This window comes from Lactuca sativa, chromosome 4 (genome assembly GCF_002870075.4).
Source record: "Lactuca sativa cultivar Salinas chromosome 4, Lsat_Salinas_v11, whole genome shotgun sequence".
Classification (NCBI taxonomy): Eukaryota; Viridiplantae; Streptophyta; class Magnoliopsida; order Asterales; family Asteraceae; genus Lactuca; species Lactuca sativa.
Genome location: NC_056626.2, coordinates 326,982,323 through 326,999,198, shown reverse-complemented (window position 1 = coordinate 326,999,198; position 16,876 = coordinate 326,982,323). Strand labels below are relative to the sequence as shown.

Here is a 16,876-nt window from a genome sequence, read left to right as displayed (position 1 = left end):
ATACTCGTACGAGCTTCGTTGATCATCTTTATCATGCTCTTCAGAACAAAAGAATTCATACTTACAAGGACGATGAGAGAATCAGAAAAGGGAAAAGAATTAGTGATGAGCTCATCGGATCCATTGAAGACTCCAAATTCTACATTATTGTTTTCTCCAAGAGTTATGCCTCTTCATCGTGGTGCTTGGATGAACTTGTTAAGATAATGGAGTGTTCCTTCGTTTCCTGGAGATCCAACGGTTCATGGGGGGCTTCCTAACATCGAGATCTTCAAATCCAATGGCTGAATTGTCGAGATCAGCTCCACAGGCTCGAGAATCATCGCTTTTGTTTGCTGCCAGAAATCAGAAACGTTTTTAGTGATATTCTTATTTGTCTTTGCTTATTTGTTTCAATATACTTGATGTGATTTAGTTCAAAGTATGTGATGATTATTGTATGCCTCTAGTACATCTAGAAAGGACTTTGTATTGCTCAAATATTGGTGATGGTGAATTTGAAGTGGCTCTAGTAGTTTCATGGTTGTACTCTCTTTTTTTTGGAAAGGTTTCCACACTAAAAATTCCGGTGTTTTTATTGGTTAATTACTTATTGTTTTTGGTTGATTATATTGATCATATAACATGCATTGGGGCTGCTTTATTGCATGTGAAAATACCCTATTTGTTTGCATCCTCAAAGGTTCATTCAAAGACGGGAAAAGTTTAGTCAAACGAAGTTTTATTCCGCATCGTTATTTACCGTTGTGGCTACGTTTTTCCCATCAGTTTTCTAATGTACTTAATCGACAACCAACAACAAAGATAAATGAGACTTCTATAATTAAGTCATAGAGTAAAAAGTTTCCAAAATTGGAGAAAGAAATTAAGGCTATTGGTGAAACATTATCAAATTTTGTTTAATCTTTGGAACAAAAAATCTCAAGTTTAAGTGCGTATGTGACTACTAAAGTTGCGGAATTGGAAAGTGCTTAGAAGCTATTGAGTGGGAAAGTTCTTTATTTGGTCAAAGAAGTTGTGGAGTCCAAATCCACTCTTTCGGTGAAATCTATAGACAAAGCTTGTGAGCCTATTAATCAATATGTTGGTTTGTTAGAAAAGACTACAGATCATGTTAAACTTGTTCAAGATTCTTTTAAGGAATTTTTGCAGAAAACTGAAGCAAGTTTTCATGGATTGTCTCCTCAGTTGAGACCATTAGCTGAAGTACTTGAGACACTCTCGAGTCAAAATTTCAAAAAAAAAAAAAAAAAAAAAAAAAAAAACATGTGGGTTATTCACAAATGGGATAAACAGAGTTAAACAACCTCATCAAACAACATCACTCTCAACTTCAGTTCTAGTATCAACTCAATTACCTCCTTTCAGTGCTCCAAAATTTCCACAAAATATTAAAAGTGGAGAAACGTCATCCAGAAAAAAGAAAGGATCTCCAACAATCTCAACTTTTCAGTCACCAACAAACATTCTAGATATATCTTAGTATCATTTCATGAACATGAACTGTGGATCCAACTCAAGCAACAACGACTTAAGCTATTGAGAAAATAATACATGAAACGGAATAGCATAACTATCTTTGATAAAGGAAGAAAGAAAGAGACAGGAGAAAGACATGAGTTTTTGAGGCAAGAAATTGCTATCCGTAGGAAACAAAGCCATGTTGATGTTGATGCACGATTTGCAAACAAAGTTTGGAATGAGATAGCTATCAGAGTTATAGCTTTTGGTGAATAAGATTTGTTTGATAGACTTCCAAAGGTTAGTTATTCCACAGATAATCAAGAGAGATTACTCTAAAGGCTTTCACTTTTAAAGTTTTCTAGAAAAAGTCCATTATAAGCATGTTTACAACGCAATACAAGGATTTATTAATACAATTTTATGCGATGAATGGGAAGGCAGAAGAGGATGTGTGGAGTTTGGTTGGTGTAAAGGAACTTGTTGCTATTAATCCTACGTTAAAATTTTCAAATTTGTTTATTAATCATGACTTTGAAGTTGTTCAATTTTATGGAGAGAAGTTTTTTCACATTTGTTGATTTTTCATTGTTGAATCCACATGATTTCATTGTCCTTTTATATATATATATATATATATATATATATATATATATATATATATATATATATATATATATATATATATATATATATATATTCAAAACACGTTTGACAGCTTATTAACTTTAAAAAAAATCAATAAGACAATAAACAATTTTCAAAAAAAATCCCAAAGACCATTTTAAAAATCAAAACCGTAACAAAACATGCTCAATCAAACGATCTATATAAAATTGATAGTTAAGGACCGGAGAGCTCCAACTTTTTGACAAATATAAGTATCAATTACAGTAGTAAAATTAATCACATTTAATTACTGGATATGTGTTCATAAACACAATTAAAATAAAATAATAAGTAAAAGTATGGAGCATATAGTCAAATAATGCAATATCTTTTTCAAAAGGGAAATATATACGTGTTAGAGATAATAAAAATTGTCTTTCCAAATAAAGCTAGTGTCTTTCTTGACCAAACAAGTGCCCTTTTCTTTTCCACCCAATTCCAGCTTTTCCAAACACACACATTCCGCTCACATTCCCTTACAAGTTACAAGTGATTTATCGGATCCAAGTTTGTTTACTCGATTCACCGCATCCATGTTTCTTTACAGTCAGATTGCATAGACTTCGCCAACAAAGATTTGATTTTTATTAGATCTTTCAATCATACCTTCAAGTGACGTCTTCTTCAACTTCATTCGCTAATAAGTGCTTTAAGTATGATGTATTTTTGAGTTTCAGGGGTGAAGATACTCGTACGAGCTTCGTTGATCATCTTTATCATGCTCTTCAGAACAAAAGAATTCATACTTACAAGGACGATGAGAGAATCAGAAAAGGGAAAAGAATTAGTGATGAGCTCATCGGATCCATTGAAGACTCCAAATTCTACATTATTGTTTTCTCCAAGAGTTATGCCTCTTCATCGTGGTGCTTGGATGAACTTGTTAAGATAATGGAGTGTTCCTTCGTTTCCTGGAGATCCAACGGTTCATGGGGGGCTTCCTAACATCGAGATCTTCAAATCCAATGGCTGAATTGTCGAGATCAGCTCCACAGGCTCGAGAATCATCGCTTTTGTTTGCTGCCAGAAATCAGAAACGTTTTTAGTGATATTCTTATTTGTCTTTGCTTATTTGTTTCAATATACTTGATGTGATTTAGTTCAAAGTATGTGATGATTATTGTATGCCTCTAGTACATCTAGAAAGGACTTTGTATTGCTCAAATATTGGTGATGGTGAATTTGAAGTGGCTCTAGTAGTTTCATGGTTGTACTCTCTTTTTTTTGGAAAGGTTTCCACACTAAAAATTCCGGTGTTTTTATTGGTTAATTACTTATTGTTTTTGGTTGATTATATTGATCATATAACATGCATTGGGGCTGCTTTATTGCATGTGAAAATACCCTATTTGTTTGCATCCTCAAAGGTTCATTCAAAGACGGGAAAAGTTTAGTCAAACGAAGTTTTATTCCGCATCGTTATTTACCGTTGTGGCTACGTTTTTCCCATCAGTTTTCTAATGTACTTAATCGACAACCAACAACAAAGATAAATGAGACTTCTATAATTAAGTCATAGAGTAAAAAGTTTCCAAAATTGGAGAAAGAAATTAAGGCTATTGGTGAAACATTATCAAATTTTGTTTAATCTTTGGAACAAAAAATCTCAAGTTTAAGTGCGTATGTGACTACTAAAGTTGCGGAATTGGAAAGTGCTTAGAAGCTATTGAGTGGGAAAGTTCTTTATTTGGTCAAAGAAGTTGTGGAGTCCAAATCCACTCTTTCGGTGAAATCTATAGACAAAGCTTGTGAGCCTATTAATCAATATGTTGGTTTGTTAGAAAAGACTACAGATCATGTTAAACTTGTTCAAGATTCTTTTAAGGAATTTTTGCAGAAAACTGAAGCAAGTTTTCATGGATTGTCTCCTCAGTTGAGACCATTAGCTGAAGTACTTGAGACACTCTCGAGTCAAAATTTCAAAAAAAAAAAAAAAAAAAAAAAAACATGTGGGTTATTCACAAATGGGATAAACAGAGTTAAACAACCTCATCAAACAACATCACTCTCAACTTCAGTTCTAGTATCAACTCAATTACCTCCTTTCAGTGCTCCAAAATTTCCACAAAATATTAAAAGTGGAGAAACGTCATCCAGAAAAAAGAAAGGATCTCCAACAATCTCAACTTTTCAGTCACCAAAAAACATTCTAGATATATCTTAGTATCATTTCATGAACATGAACTGTGGATCCAACTCAAGCAACAACGACTTAAGCTATTGAGAAAATAATACATGAAACGGAATAGCATAACTATCTTTGATAAAGGAAGAAAGAAAGAGACAGGAGAAAGACATGAGTTTTTGAGGCAAGAAATTGCTATCCGTAGGAAACAAAGCCATGTTGATGTTGATGCACGATTTGCAAACAAAGTTTGGAATGAGATAGCTATCAGAGTTATAGCTTTTGGTGAATAAGATTTGTTTGATAGACTTCCAAAGGTTAGTTATTCCACAGATAATCAAGAGAGATTACTCTAAAGGCTTTCACTTTTAAAGTTTTCTAGAAAAAGTCCATTATAAGCATGTTTACAACGCAATACAAGGATTTATTAATACAATTTTATGCGATGAATGGGAAGGCAGAAGAGGATGTGTGGAGTTTGGTTGGTGTAAAGGAACTTGTTGCTATTAATCCTACGTTAAAATTTTCAAATTTGTTTATTAATCATGACTTTGAAGTTGTTCAATTTTATGGAGAGAAGTTTTTTCACATTTGTTGATTTTTCATTGTTGAATCCACATGATTTCATTGTCCTTTATATATATATATATATATATATATATATATATATATATATATATATATATATATATATATATATATATATATATTCAAAACACGTTTGACAGCTTATTAACTTTAAAAAAAATCAATAAGACAATAAACAATTTTCAAAAAAAATCCCAAAGACCATTTTAAAAATCAAAACCGTAACAAAACATGCTCAATCAAACGATCTATATAAAATTGATAGTTAAGGACCGGAGAGCTCCAACTTTTTGACAAATATAAGTATCAATTACAGTAGTAAAATTAATCACATTTAATTACTGGATATGTGTTCATAAACACAATTAAAATAAAATAATAAGTAAAAGTATGGAGCATATAGTCAAATAATGCAATATCTTTTTCAAAAGGGAAATATATACGTGTTAGAGATAATAAAAATTGTCTTTCCAAATAAAGCTAGTGTCTTTCTTGACCAAACAAGTGCCCTTTTCTTTTCCACCCAATTCCAGCTTTTCCAAACACACACATTCCGCTCACATTCCCTTACAAGTTACAAGTGATTTATCGGATCCAAGTTTGTTTACTCGATTCACCGCATCCATGTTTCTTTACAGTCAGATTGCATAGACTTCGCCAACAAAGATTTGATTTTTATTAGATCTTTCAATCATACCTTCAAGTGACGTCTTCTTCAACTTCATTCGCTAATAAGTGCTTTAAGTATGATGTATTTTTGAGTTTCAGGGGTGAAGATACTCGTACGAGCTTCGTTGATCATCTTTATCATGCTCTTCAGAACAAAAGAATTCATACTTACAAGGACGATGAGAGAATCAGAAAAGGGAAAAGAATTAGTGATGAGCTCATCGGATCCATTGAAGACTCCAAATTCTACATTATTGTTTTCTCCAAGAGTTATGCCTCTTCATCGTGGTGCTTGGATGAACTTGTTAAGATAATGGAGTGTTCCTTCGTTTCCTGGAGATCCAACGGTTCATGGGGGGCTTCCTAACATCGAGATCTTCAAATCCAATGGCTGAATTGTCGAGATCAGCTCCACAGGCTCGAGAATCATCGCTTTTGTTTGCTGCCAGAAATCAGAAACGTTTTTAGTGATATTCTTATTTGTCTTTGCTTATTTGTTTCAATATACTTGATGTGATTTAGTTCAAAGTATGTGATGATTATTGTATGCCTCTAGTACATCTAGAAAGGACTTTGTATTGCTCAAATATTGGTGATGGTGAATTTGAAGTGGCTCTAGTAGTTTCATGGTTGTACTCTCTTTTTTTTGGAAAGGTTTCCACACTAAAAATTCCGGTGTTTTTATTGGTTAATTACTTATTGTTTTTGGTTGATTATATTGATCATATAACATGCATTGGGGCTGCTTTATTGCATGTGAAAATACCCTATTTGTTTGCATCCTCAAAGGTTCATTCAAAGACGGGAAAAGTTTAGTCAAACGAAGTTTTATTCCGCATCGTTATTTACCGTTGTGGCTACGTTTTTCCCATCAGTTTTCTAATGTACTTAATCGACAACCAACAACAAAGATAAATGAGACTTCTATAATTAAGTCATAGAGTAAAAAGTTTCCAAAATTGGAGAAAGAAATTAAGGCTATTGGTGAAACATTATCAAATTTTGTTTAATCTTTGGAACAAAAAATCTCAAGTTTAAGTGCGTATGTGACTACTAAAGTTGCGGAATTGGAAAGTGCTTAGAAGCTATTGAGTGGGAAAGTTCTTTATTTGGTCAAAGAAGTTGTGGAGTCCAAATCCACTCTTTCGGTGAAATCTATAGACAAAGCTTGTGAGCCTATTAATCAATATGTTGGTTTGTTAGAAAAGACTACAGATCATGTTAAACTTGTTCAAGATTCTTTTAAGGAAGTTTTGCAGAAAACTGAAGCAAGTTTTCATGGATTGTCTCCTCAGTTGAGACCATTAGCTGAAGTACTTGAGACACTCTCGAGTCAAAATTTCAAAAAAAAAAAAAAAAAAAAAAAAAAAACATGTGGGTTATTCACAAATGGGATAAACAGAGTTAAACAACCTCATCAAACAACATCACTCTCAACTTCAGTTCTAGTATCAACTCAATTACCTCCTTTCAGTGCTCCAAAATTTCCACAAAATATTAAAAGTGGAGAAACGTCATCCAGAAAAAAGAAAGGATCTCCAACAATCTCAACTTTTCAGTCACCAACAAACATTCTAGATATATCTTAGTATCATTTCATGAACATGAACTGTGGATCCAACTCAAGCAACAACGACTTAAGCTATTGAGAAAATAATACATGAAACGGAATAGCATAACTATCTTTGATAAAGGAAGAAAGAAAGAGACAGGAGAAAGACATGAGTTTTTGAGGCAAGAAATTGCTATCCGTAGGAAACAAAGCCATGTTGATGTTGATGCACGATTTGCAAACAAAGTTTGGAATGAGATAGCTATCAGAGTTATAGCTTTTGGTGAATAAGATTTGTTTGATAGACTTCCAAAGGTTAGTTATTCCACAGATAATCAAGAGAGATTACTCTAAAGGCTTTCACTTTTAAAGTTTTCTAGAAAAAGTCCATTATAAGCATGTTTACAACGCAATACAAGGATTTATTAATACAATTTTATGCGATGAATGGGAAGGCAGAAGAGGATGTGTGGAGTTTGGTTGGTGTAAAGGAACTTGTTGCTATTAATCCTACGTTAAAATTTTCAAATTTGTTTATTAATCATGACTTTGAAGTTGTTCAATTTTATGGAGAGAAGTTTTTTCACATTTGTTGATTTTTCATTGTTGAATCCACATGATTTCATTGTCCTTTATATATATATATATATATATATATATATATATATATATATATATATATATATATATATATATATATATATATATATATATATATATATATATATATATTCAAAACACGTTTGACAGCTTATTAACTTTAAAAAAAATCAATAAGACAATAAACAATTTTCAAAAAAAATCCCAAAGACCATTTTAAAAATCAAAACCGTAACAAAACATGCTCAATCAAACGATCTATATAAAATTGATAGTTAAGGACCGGAGAGCTCCAACTTTTTGACAAATATAAGTATCAATTACAGTAGTAAAATTAATCACATTTAATTACTGGATATGTGTTCATAAACACAATTAAAATAAAATAATAAGTAAAAGTATGGAGCATATAGTCAAATAATGCAATATCTTTTTCAAAAGGGAAATATATACGTGTTAGAGATAATAAAAATTGTCTTTCCAAATAAAGCTAGTGTCTTTCTTGACCAAACAAGTGCCCTTTTCTTTTCCACCCAATTCCAGCTTTTCCAAACACACACATTCCGCTCACATTCCCTTACAAGTTACAAGTGATTTATCGGATCCAAGTTTGTTTACTCGATTCACCGCATCCATGTTTCTTTACAGTCAGATTGCATAGACTTCGCCAACAAAGATTTGATTTTTATTAGATCTTTCAATCATACCTTCAAGTGACGTCTTCTTCAACTTCATTCGCTAATAAGTGCTTTAAGTATGATGTATTTTTGAGTTTCAGGGGTGAAGATACTCGTACGAGCTTCGTTGATCATCTTTATCATGCTCTTCAGAACAAAAGAATTCATACTTACAAGGACGATGAGAGAATCAGAAAAGGGAAAAGAATTAGTGATGAGCTCATCGGATCCATTGAAGACTCCAAATTCTACATTATTGTTTTCTCCAAGAGTTATGCCTCTTCATCGTGGTGCTTGGATGAACTTGTTAAGATAATGGAGTGTTCCTTCGTTTCCTGGAGATCCAACGGTTCATGGGGGGCTTCCTAACATCGAGATCTTCAAATCCAATGGCTGAATTGTCGAGATCAGCTCCACAGGCTCGAGAATCATCGCTTTTGTTTGCTGCCAGAAATCAGAAACGTTTTTAGTGATATTCTTATTTGTCTTTGCTTATTTGTTTCAATATACTTGATGTGATTTAGTTCAAAGTATGTGATGATTATTGTATGCCTCTAGTACATCTAGAAAGGACTTTGTATTGCTCAAATATTGGTGATGGTGAATTTGAAGTGGCTCTAGTAGTTTCATGGTTGTACTCTCTTTTTTTTGGAAAGGTTTCCACACTAAAAATTCCGGTGTTTTTATTGGTTAATTACTTATTGTTTTTGGTTGATTATATTGATCATATAACATGCATTGGGGCTGCTTTATTGCATGTGAAAATACCCTATTTGTTTGCATCCTCAAAGGTTCATTCAAAGACGGGAAAAGTTTAGTCGAACGAAGTTTTATTCCGCATCGTTATTTACCGTTGTGGCTGCGTTTTTCCCATCAGTTTTCTAATGTACTTAATCGACAACCAACAACAAAGATAAATGAGAGTTCTATAATTAAGTCATAGAGTAAAAAGTTTCCAAAATTGGAGAAAGAAATTAAGGCTATTGGTGAAACATTATCAAATTTTGTTTAATCTTTGGAACAAAAAATCTCAAGTTTAAGTGCGTATGTGACTACTAAAGTTGCGGAATTGGAAAGTGCTTAGAAGCTATTGAGTGGGAAAGTTCTTTATTTGGTCAAAGAAGTTGTGGAGTCCAAATCCACTCTTTCGGTGAAATCTATAGACAAAGCTTGTGAGCCTATTAATCAATATGTTGGTTTGTTAGAAAAGACTACAGATCATGTTAAACTTGTTCAAGATTCTTTTAAGGAAGTTTTGCAGAAAACTGAAGCAAGTTTTCATGGATTGTCTCCTCAGACACTCTCGAGTCAAAATTTCAAAAAAAAAAAAAAAAAAAAACATGTGGGTTATTCACAAATGGGAAAAACAGAGTTAAACAACCTCATCAAACAACATCACTCTCAACTTCAGTTCTAGTATCAACTCAATTACCTCCTTTCAGTGCTCCAAAATTTCCACAAAATATTAAAAGTGGAGAAACGTCATCCAGAAAAAAGAAAGGATCTCCAACAATCTCAACTTTTCAGTCACCAACAAACATTCTAGATATATCTTAGTATCATTTCATGAACATGAACTGTGGATCCAACTCAAGCAACAACAACGACTTAAGCTATTGAGAAAATAATACATGAAACGGAATAGCATAACTATCTTTGATAAAGGAAGAAAGAAAGAGACAGGAGAAAGACATGAGTTTTTGAGGCAAGAAATTGCTATCCGTAGGAAACAAAGCCATGTTGATGTTGATGCACGATTTGCAAACAAAGTTTGGAATGAGATAGCTATCAGAGTTATAGCTTTTGGTGAATAAGATTTGTTTGATAGACTTCCAAAGGTTAGTTATTCCACAGATAATCAAGAGAGATTACTCCAAAGGCTTTCACTTTTAAAGTTTTCTAGAAAAAGTCCATTATAAGCATGTCTGCAATGCAATACAAGGATTTATTAATACAATTTTATGCGATGAATGGGAAGGCAGAAGAGGATGTGTGGAGTTTGGTTGGTGTAAAGGAACTTGTTGCTATTAATCCTACGTTAAAATTTTCAAATTTGTTTATTAATCATGACTTTGAAGTTGTTCAATTTTATGGAGAGAAGTTTTTTCACATTTGTTGATTTTTCATTGTTGAATCCACATGATTTCATTGTCCTTTTATATATATATATATATATATATATATATATATATATATATATATATATATATATATATATATATATATATATTAATTAATAATAACATGATTCACAAAAAAAATCCCGAAAAAACATTTCGATGATTCATTGTTACGATGATTTTGTTGATATTCACTAAAATTGTCATAAAAGTGATTTTTTTTCTTGATTTACCTAAAAATGAATCATAAAAATGTTTTTTCCGGATTTTTTTCTTGTGAATCATCTTGCTTTTGAATCATCTAATGATTCATTTCATTTTTTTCCTAAGAAAATATGTATATAAAAAATTTCTTACCTTCCTACCAAAAATTTATTTCTTATTTGATTTTGACTCTCTCTCTCTCTCTCTCTCTGTATATATATATATATATATTTTCAAAACACTTTTGACAGCTTATTAACTTTTAAAAAAAAATCAATAAGACAATAAACAATTTTCAAAAAAATTCCCAAAGACCCTTTTAAAAATCAAAACCGTAACAAAACATGCTCAATCAAACGATCTATATAAAATCGATAGTTAGGGACCGGAGAGCTCCAACTTTTTGACAAATATAAGTATCAATTACAATAATAAAATTAATCACATTTAATTACTGGATATGTGTTCATAAACACAATTAAAATAAAATAATAAGTAAAAGTATGGAGCATATAGTCAAATAATGCAATATCTTTTTCAAAAGGGAAATATAGACGTGTTAGAGATAATAAAAATTGTCTTTCCAAATAAAGCTAGTGTCTTTCTTGACCAAACAAGTGCCCTTTTCTTTTCCACCCAATTCCAGATTTTCCAAACACACACATTCCGCTCACATTCCCTTACAAGTTACAAGTGATTTATCGGATCCAAGTTTCTTTACTCGATTCACCGCATCCATGTTTCTTTACAGTCAGATTGCATAGACTTCGCCAACAAAGATTTGATTTTTATTAGATCTTTCAATCATACCTTCAAATGGCGTCTTCTTCAACTTCATCCGCTAATAAGAGCTTTAAGTATGATGTATTTTTGAGTTTCAGGGGTGAAGATACTCGTACGAGCTTCGTTGATCATCTTTATCATGCTCTTCAGAACAAAAGCATTCATACTTACAAGGACGATGAGAGAATCAGAAAAGGGAAAAGAATTAGTGATGAGCTCATCGGATCCATTGAAGACTCCAAATTCTACATTATTGTTTTCTCCAAGAGTTATGCCTCTTCATCGTGGTGCTTGGATGAACTTGTTAAGATAATGGAGTGTCAAAGGACTAACCATCATATCGCTTACCCAGTCTTCTACAACGTGGAACCTTCGGAAGTAACAAAGCGGAGCAGTGGCAGAGGCCTTTGCAGGACATGAAAAGGAAGAGGCTTCTGGGAAATGGAGACTGGCTCTGAAAGAAGCAGCGGATCTCTCTGGATGGGAGTTGAAGAACACTGCTGAAGGGTAATTCTTTCAATATCTCTGCAATATTCTTGAATTTTGAAAATTTACTGATCTAGTGTATAACCTGGATGTAAAGGGGTGGTATGTGGCATCTTGTCTAATTTTAACTGGAGTTTTTAGTCTTTCTGCAAAGAATAATGAAATATGATTGTGCATCTATTTTATTTTTCATATGGGGTTGTATACTTGTATATTATATATAGATCTGAAAGTAACTGGTCATGTGGGATTTTGAGTAGGCTAATTGAATTTTTTTTTTTTTTTTTTAAATGCAGGCATGAAGCTAAATTCATCCAAAAAATAGTTGAAGACCTTTCACTAGAGTTACGTGCCATCAGTTTCAACATTGATGAAAAGTTAGTTGGAATGGAGTCCCGGGTCATGGATGTAGTATCATGTTTAGGAACCGGTTCTGATGATGTCCGGATGATTGGGATAAAGGGAATGGGAGGTGGTGGGAAGACAACTTTGGCCAGAGCTGTTTTTGATCGCACATCCTTTCAGTTTGAAGGTAAAAGCTTCGTGCACAATGTTAGGGAAGTTTCGAATGCTTCTTTGTCCGGTTTGAAGTCTTTGCAAAAACAAGTCCTTCGGGACATTTTAAATGATAAAGGCATCAATGTAAGTAGTGTTTTTGATGGGAAAGAAATAATGAAAAAGATGATGCGTCATAGGAAGGTTCTTATTGTTCTAGATGATGTGAATCGTATAGACCAGCTTGAGGCGTTAGCTGGTGATCTTAATTGGTTCAAGCTAGGAAGTAGAATTATAATCACAACAAGAGATGAGCAAGTTCTTTTAGCACACGGAGTAGAATTCGTTCGTGATGTCAGTCTATTATCGAACAAGGAAGCAATTTGCCTTTTCAAGACGTATGCATTTGGCAGAGAGATTCCAATTCAACGATACAAAGAGTTATCAAAACAAGTTGTAAGCTATGCCGCTGGTCTTCCCTTGACGATTAAAGTTTTAGGTTCGCTTCTGTGTGGTAAAAATGAGCTTGAATGGGAAGATGCCCTAAAAAGATTAAAAACAATTCCGCTTGCAGAAACTCTGAAAATATTGGAATTAAGCTATACCAATCTAGAAGACGATTACAAGGAAATATTCCTAGATATTGCATGCTACCTAAAAGGTTGGGAGAGAAACAAAGAAATCAAAGTACTTGAAAGTTGTAGATTTCATGCTAGAATTGGTTTACGAGTTCTAGAGCAAAAATCTCTCATAACTTTTAATTGTGATTCTTATGATTATGAGTGGGTGGGAATGCATGACCATCTTAAGGAAATGGCTATGAATATTATTCGTCGCTCGCACCCCGATGAGCCTCACAAGCATAGCCGATTATGGAAAATCGATGAAATTGAAGATATATTGGCCAATGATTTGGTAAGGATCAAGTTTTACTTATATGTTGGGAAAAAATTAACACATCTATAGTTATTATGACACAAGTTTCATGGTGACTTCTTTTGGATTGCAGGGTAGAAAAGCAACAAGATGTATACAATTCCACACTAAGAAATTCAATCCGCATATTCTTATAAAAGGTCTGAGAAATATGAAGGAACTTAGATTTTTTTCTGTTCGTGGAGATACTTCCAATGATTTTAAGTTTCGTATAGTCAGTCCACACTTCCCAAATGCTATACGATATCTCCATTGGACCGATTACCCTTTTAGGACTTTACCCAAAACATTTCAAGCAAATAATCTTGTTGCACTTGAGATGGATGGCAGCAAAATTGTACAGCTTTGGGAAGGGGGAGAAAGAAAGGTAAAATTATATATGGTTGAATGATTGTTTCGCATGATTCATTATAATGATATACACTCATACTTTTGTTATTACATCAATATTATTCATTTTTCTTTTTGCTTATTTTAGGTTCTTTACAAGCTCAGATTCCTTGACCTCAGTTGTTCAAGTTTGAGGACCCTTGACCTTGGGCTGGCTCCAAACCTTGAAGAGTTGATTCTTGTTGGATGCAAGAATTTGGAAAAACTTCACTTTCCTGGAAGATGTCTAAATCTAAGATGCTTACTACTCACTAATTCTAAGTTGAGGACCCTTGACATTGGGCAGACTCCGAATCTCGAGAAGTTAGATCTTCAAAAGTCATATTGTTTGGAAAAACTTCTCATAGCCAATGAATGTCAAAAGCTCGCCGAACTCAAAATTAGTCATTCAAATTTGAGGACCCTTGACATTGGGATGACTCCAAATCTCAAGAAGTTAGTTCTCACAGAGTGTCGTAAATTGGTAAAACTTCGCACTTCCATTGGATGTCTAAAAAAGCTTGTCCATGTAAACTTAAGTGATTGTGTGAGGTTTAGATCTTTTTTGTTTACATCAAAAAATTATACATATGGTAGTGTGGACGAATCACTTGCAGTTGCTCCTTTAGCTGAGTTAAATCTAACTGTGAAATCCCTAGAAAGTTGCCCGCTTCACCCTAAAAGTAACTTGCCAAAGTTTTGGTTTAAATATTTTCATACAGAAGATCGACCCTCATTGACTAGAAATCTTGAGATGCTTTTATCTGTAGGTATGTGTGCTTGCACAAACCTTGAGATGTTTTCAAGAAGCATTTGCGGTTTACAACGTTTAATAAAGCTTAGATTTAAAGGTAGTTTTCTAGAGGTGACCAAGGACCTTGACCAGTTGGAATCTCTCGAGGAGCTAATATTGTTTTCTACAAAGATAAACCATCTTCCAGATAGCATTTGTAAGTTGAAGCATCTGAAATCTCTTGAACTTGATGATATACGGCTACTTGAGAGGTTACCTGAGGATCTTGGCCAAATAGAATGTCTAGAGAGGCTCAGTTTGTTGTCTATAGATATTAAACACCTCCCTGATAGCATTTGTATGTTGAAACATCTTAAATCCCTCAGACTTATATTCTGTAGTCTTCTTGAGAAGTTACCCGAGGATCTTGACCAATTACAATGTTTAGAGGAGCTAATCCTAACTAACTGCAAGTTTTTACAAGATATCCCGAATAGCATTTGCATGTTGAAACGCCTGAAAAATCTTCAACTTCATGAATGTTCGCTGCTTGAGAAGTTACCAGAGGATCTTGGCCAATTAGAATGTTTAGAGAACTTAAGCCTATGGAAGAATGAGTTTTTACAAGATATTCCGAATAGCATCTGCGAGATGAAATGTCTAAAATATCTTAATCTCTACAAATGTATTCGAGTTGAGAAATTGCCTGAGGAACTTGGATGTTTGGAATGTTTAAAAGAGTTACATATAAATGGTACAAGCATAAGTCATCTTCCCCAGAGCATTCTTTCGTTGAATGGTCTGGGTATTATTGGGCCAATACAGCTTCTTAAGTCGTGTGGGTTTGCACCCATGATGCAGATACCCACAGATACCTACAGATATAAAATACATTATTGGGTACGGGTACCCATAATTCAGGCACACACAACAGGAGTCTCCTCTACCATACTCCACGGATGATTTTGAGAAGTTTTGTGGCCCAGAAAAGACAACTCAAAAGCACTATTGTAAAAGGTACTTTCTGTGTTTTTTTTATTCATCATGTTACATTGATTTCAAATTTGAAATTATTATAATGATAATTAATTTTTCAGCCAAAATCAATAATTATAACTAAAAAGATACAAGTAACAATTTACTGTACATAGAGACAATGTTTGTGTTACATGTAGATCTTTTGATGTCTTTATCTATGTGCTCTGATATTGCTGTTTTGTACTTGTCAAAAAAGTGATTTGATCATATAACTGTTTTCTATCAGGCAGATGCATCTGGTCTGTTCTTCTTCAACAAGCGTGGGAACTGGGATGAATATTTATTAATTGAGATTAGTTTGGTATCTATGTAAGGGAATGTATTTTTATCTCAAGCCATGTTACTTTGTTCTTAGCAACCTCTACTCATAATTTGGTCTCTACATAGGTCTTCCTCTTGAGGTATAACTAAACTTTCTCTCATCGTTCCCATGGACTTCTATTAATTCTTGATGTCATAATTGTTTCAGGATCTTGAGCTTCTACAATTTCAACCAACAATATGTATTTATGGAACTGAGTGCCGCATGACTGAAGTTCTGTGTATTTTTCTTCATTTTAGTCACAGATAATCTGATAATCTGAAAAGACTCTTTATAACTTGGTTCATCCTAATCTCATTCTCTTCTCTTGATTAAGGATGTCAAAAAGTCTCGTGGGACCCCGTTCCCGTGGGGGGTCCGTCCCGTTTGGGGGATTTTTTTTTAAAAAAAATCGAAGGCGGAGACGGGGGCAGGCAAGGTTAACCCCCGTTTTAGTTTCGGGGGCAGGGGCGGGGGTAGACATTCCCATCCTGAAACCCCCATGAGGACCCCGTTAATAAATTACACACATATTTATATATATTAATTATATAAATATAATAAACAATAACATGATTTTAAGCTTCCAAAATTTATCAAAAAAAATATGTTTTTAAGTTGTTAGTATATCGACTTTAAGATGCAATAACTTTTTTATTTTTAACATGTAAAATTCTTTTATAAATAATTATTTGTTACCTAAAAAATAGTTTGTTTTAGTCTAAATAACAACTTCTTTTACCCCAAAAAACGGCAGCCCAAAATCAATGGGAACAGGGGTAGGGGCGGGGGTAGGAAGGCTGAACATTTCAGGGGCGGGAATGCACTCTCCGTCCCGTTTTGCCCCCGTTGACATCCCTACTCTTGATTCCAAAAACAAAGCCCATGAATTAACATACACCGAGTACTAAGCAAGAAATCAAGCAGTTTTTATTTTCAAATTCGTCATTTAATTTCACTATATTGACCCCATTAACACTAATAATTGAATCTGAAATCTACAAATCAATTATTCTTATAGGATTCAAGAAATTCATCTATTGACCTGACTAAAAAGAAATTGATCATCG

The 16,876-nt window shown here is 33.4% G+C and overlaps 2 protein-coding genes across 2 annotated transcripts; both read left to right on the top strand.

The window, feature by feature from the left end:
* Positions 1-11,481: 11,481 nt before the first annotated feature.
* Positions 11,482-12,236, top strand: LOC111910561 (TMV resistance protein N-like). The gene is made up of 2 exons (XM_023906397.2): positions 11,482-11,826; positions 12,231-12,236. The coding sequence occupies exons 1-2, from the start codon at positions 11,482-11,484 to the stop codon at positions 12,234-12,236; spliced, it is 351 nt and encodes a 116-aa protein (XP_023762165.2).
* On the top strand, positions 11,817-15,849 carry LOC111910568 (disease resistance protein RUN1). The gene is made up of 5 exons (XM_042901441.2): positions 11,817-11,955; positions 12,231-13,344; positions 13,439-13,732; positions 13,844-15,484; positions 15,732-15,849. Exons 2-4 carry the CDS (start codon positions 12,322-12,324, stop codon positions 15,428-15,430), a joined length of 2,904 nt encoding a protein of 967 aa, XP_042757375.1. The 5' UTR covers positions 11,817-11,955; positions 12,231-12,321; the 3' UTR covers positions 15,431-15,484; positions 15,732-15,849.
* Positions 15,850-16,876: the final 1,027 nt, after the last annotated feature.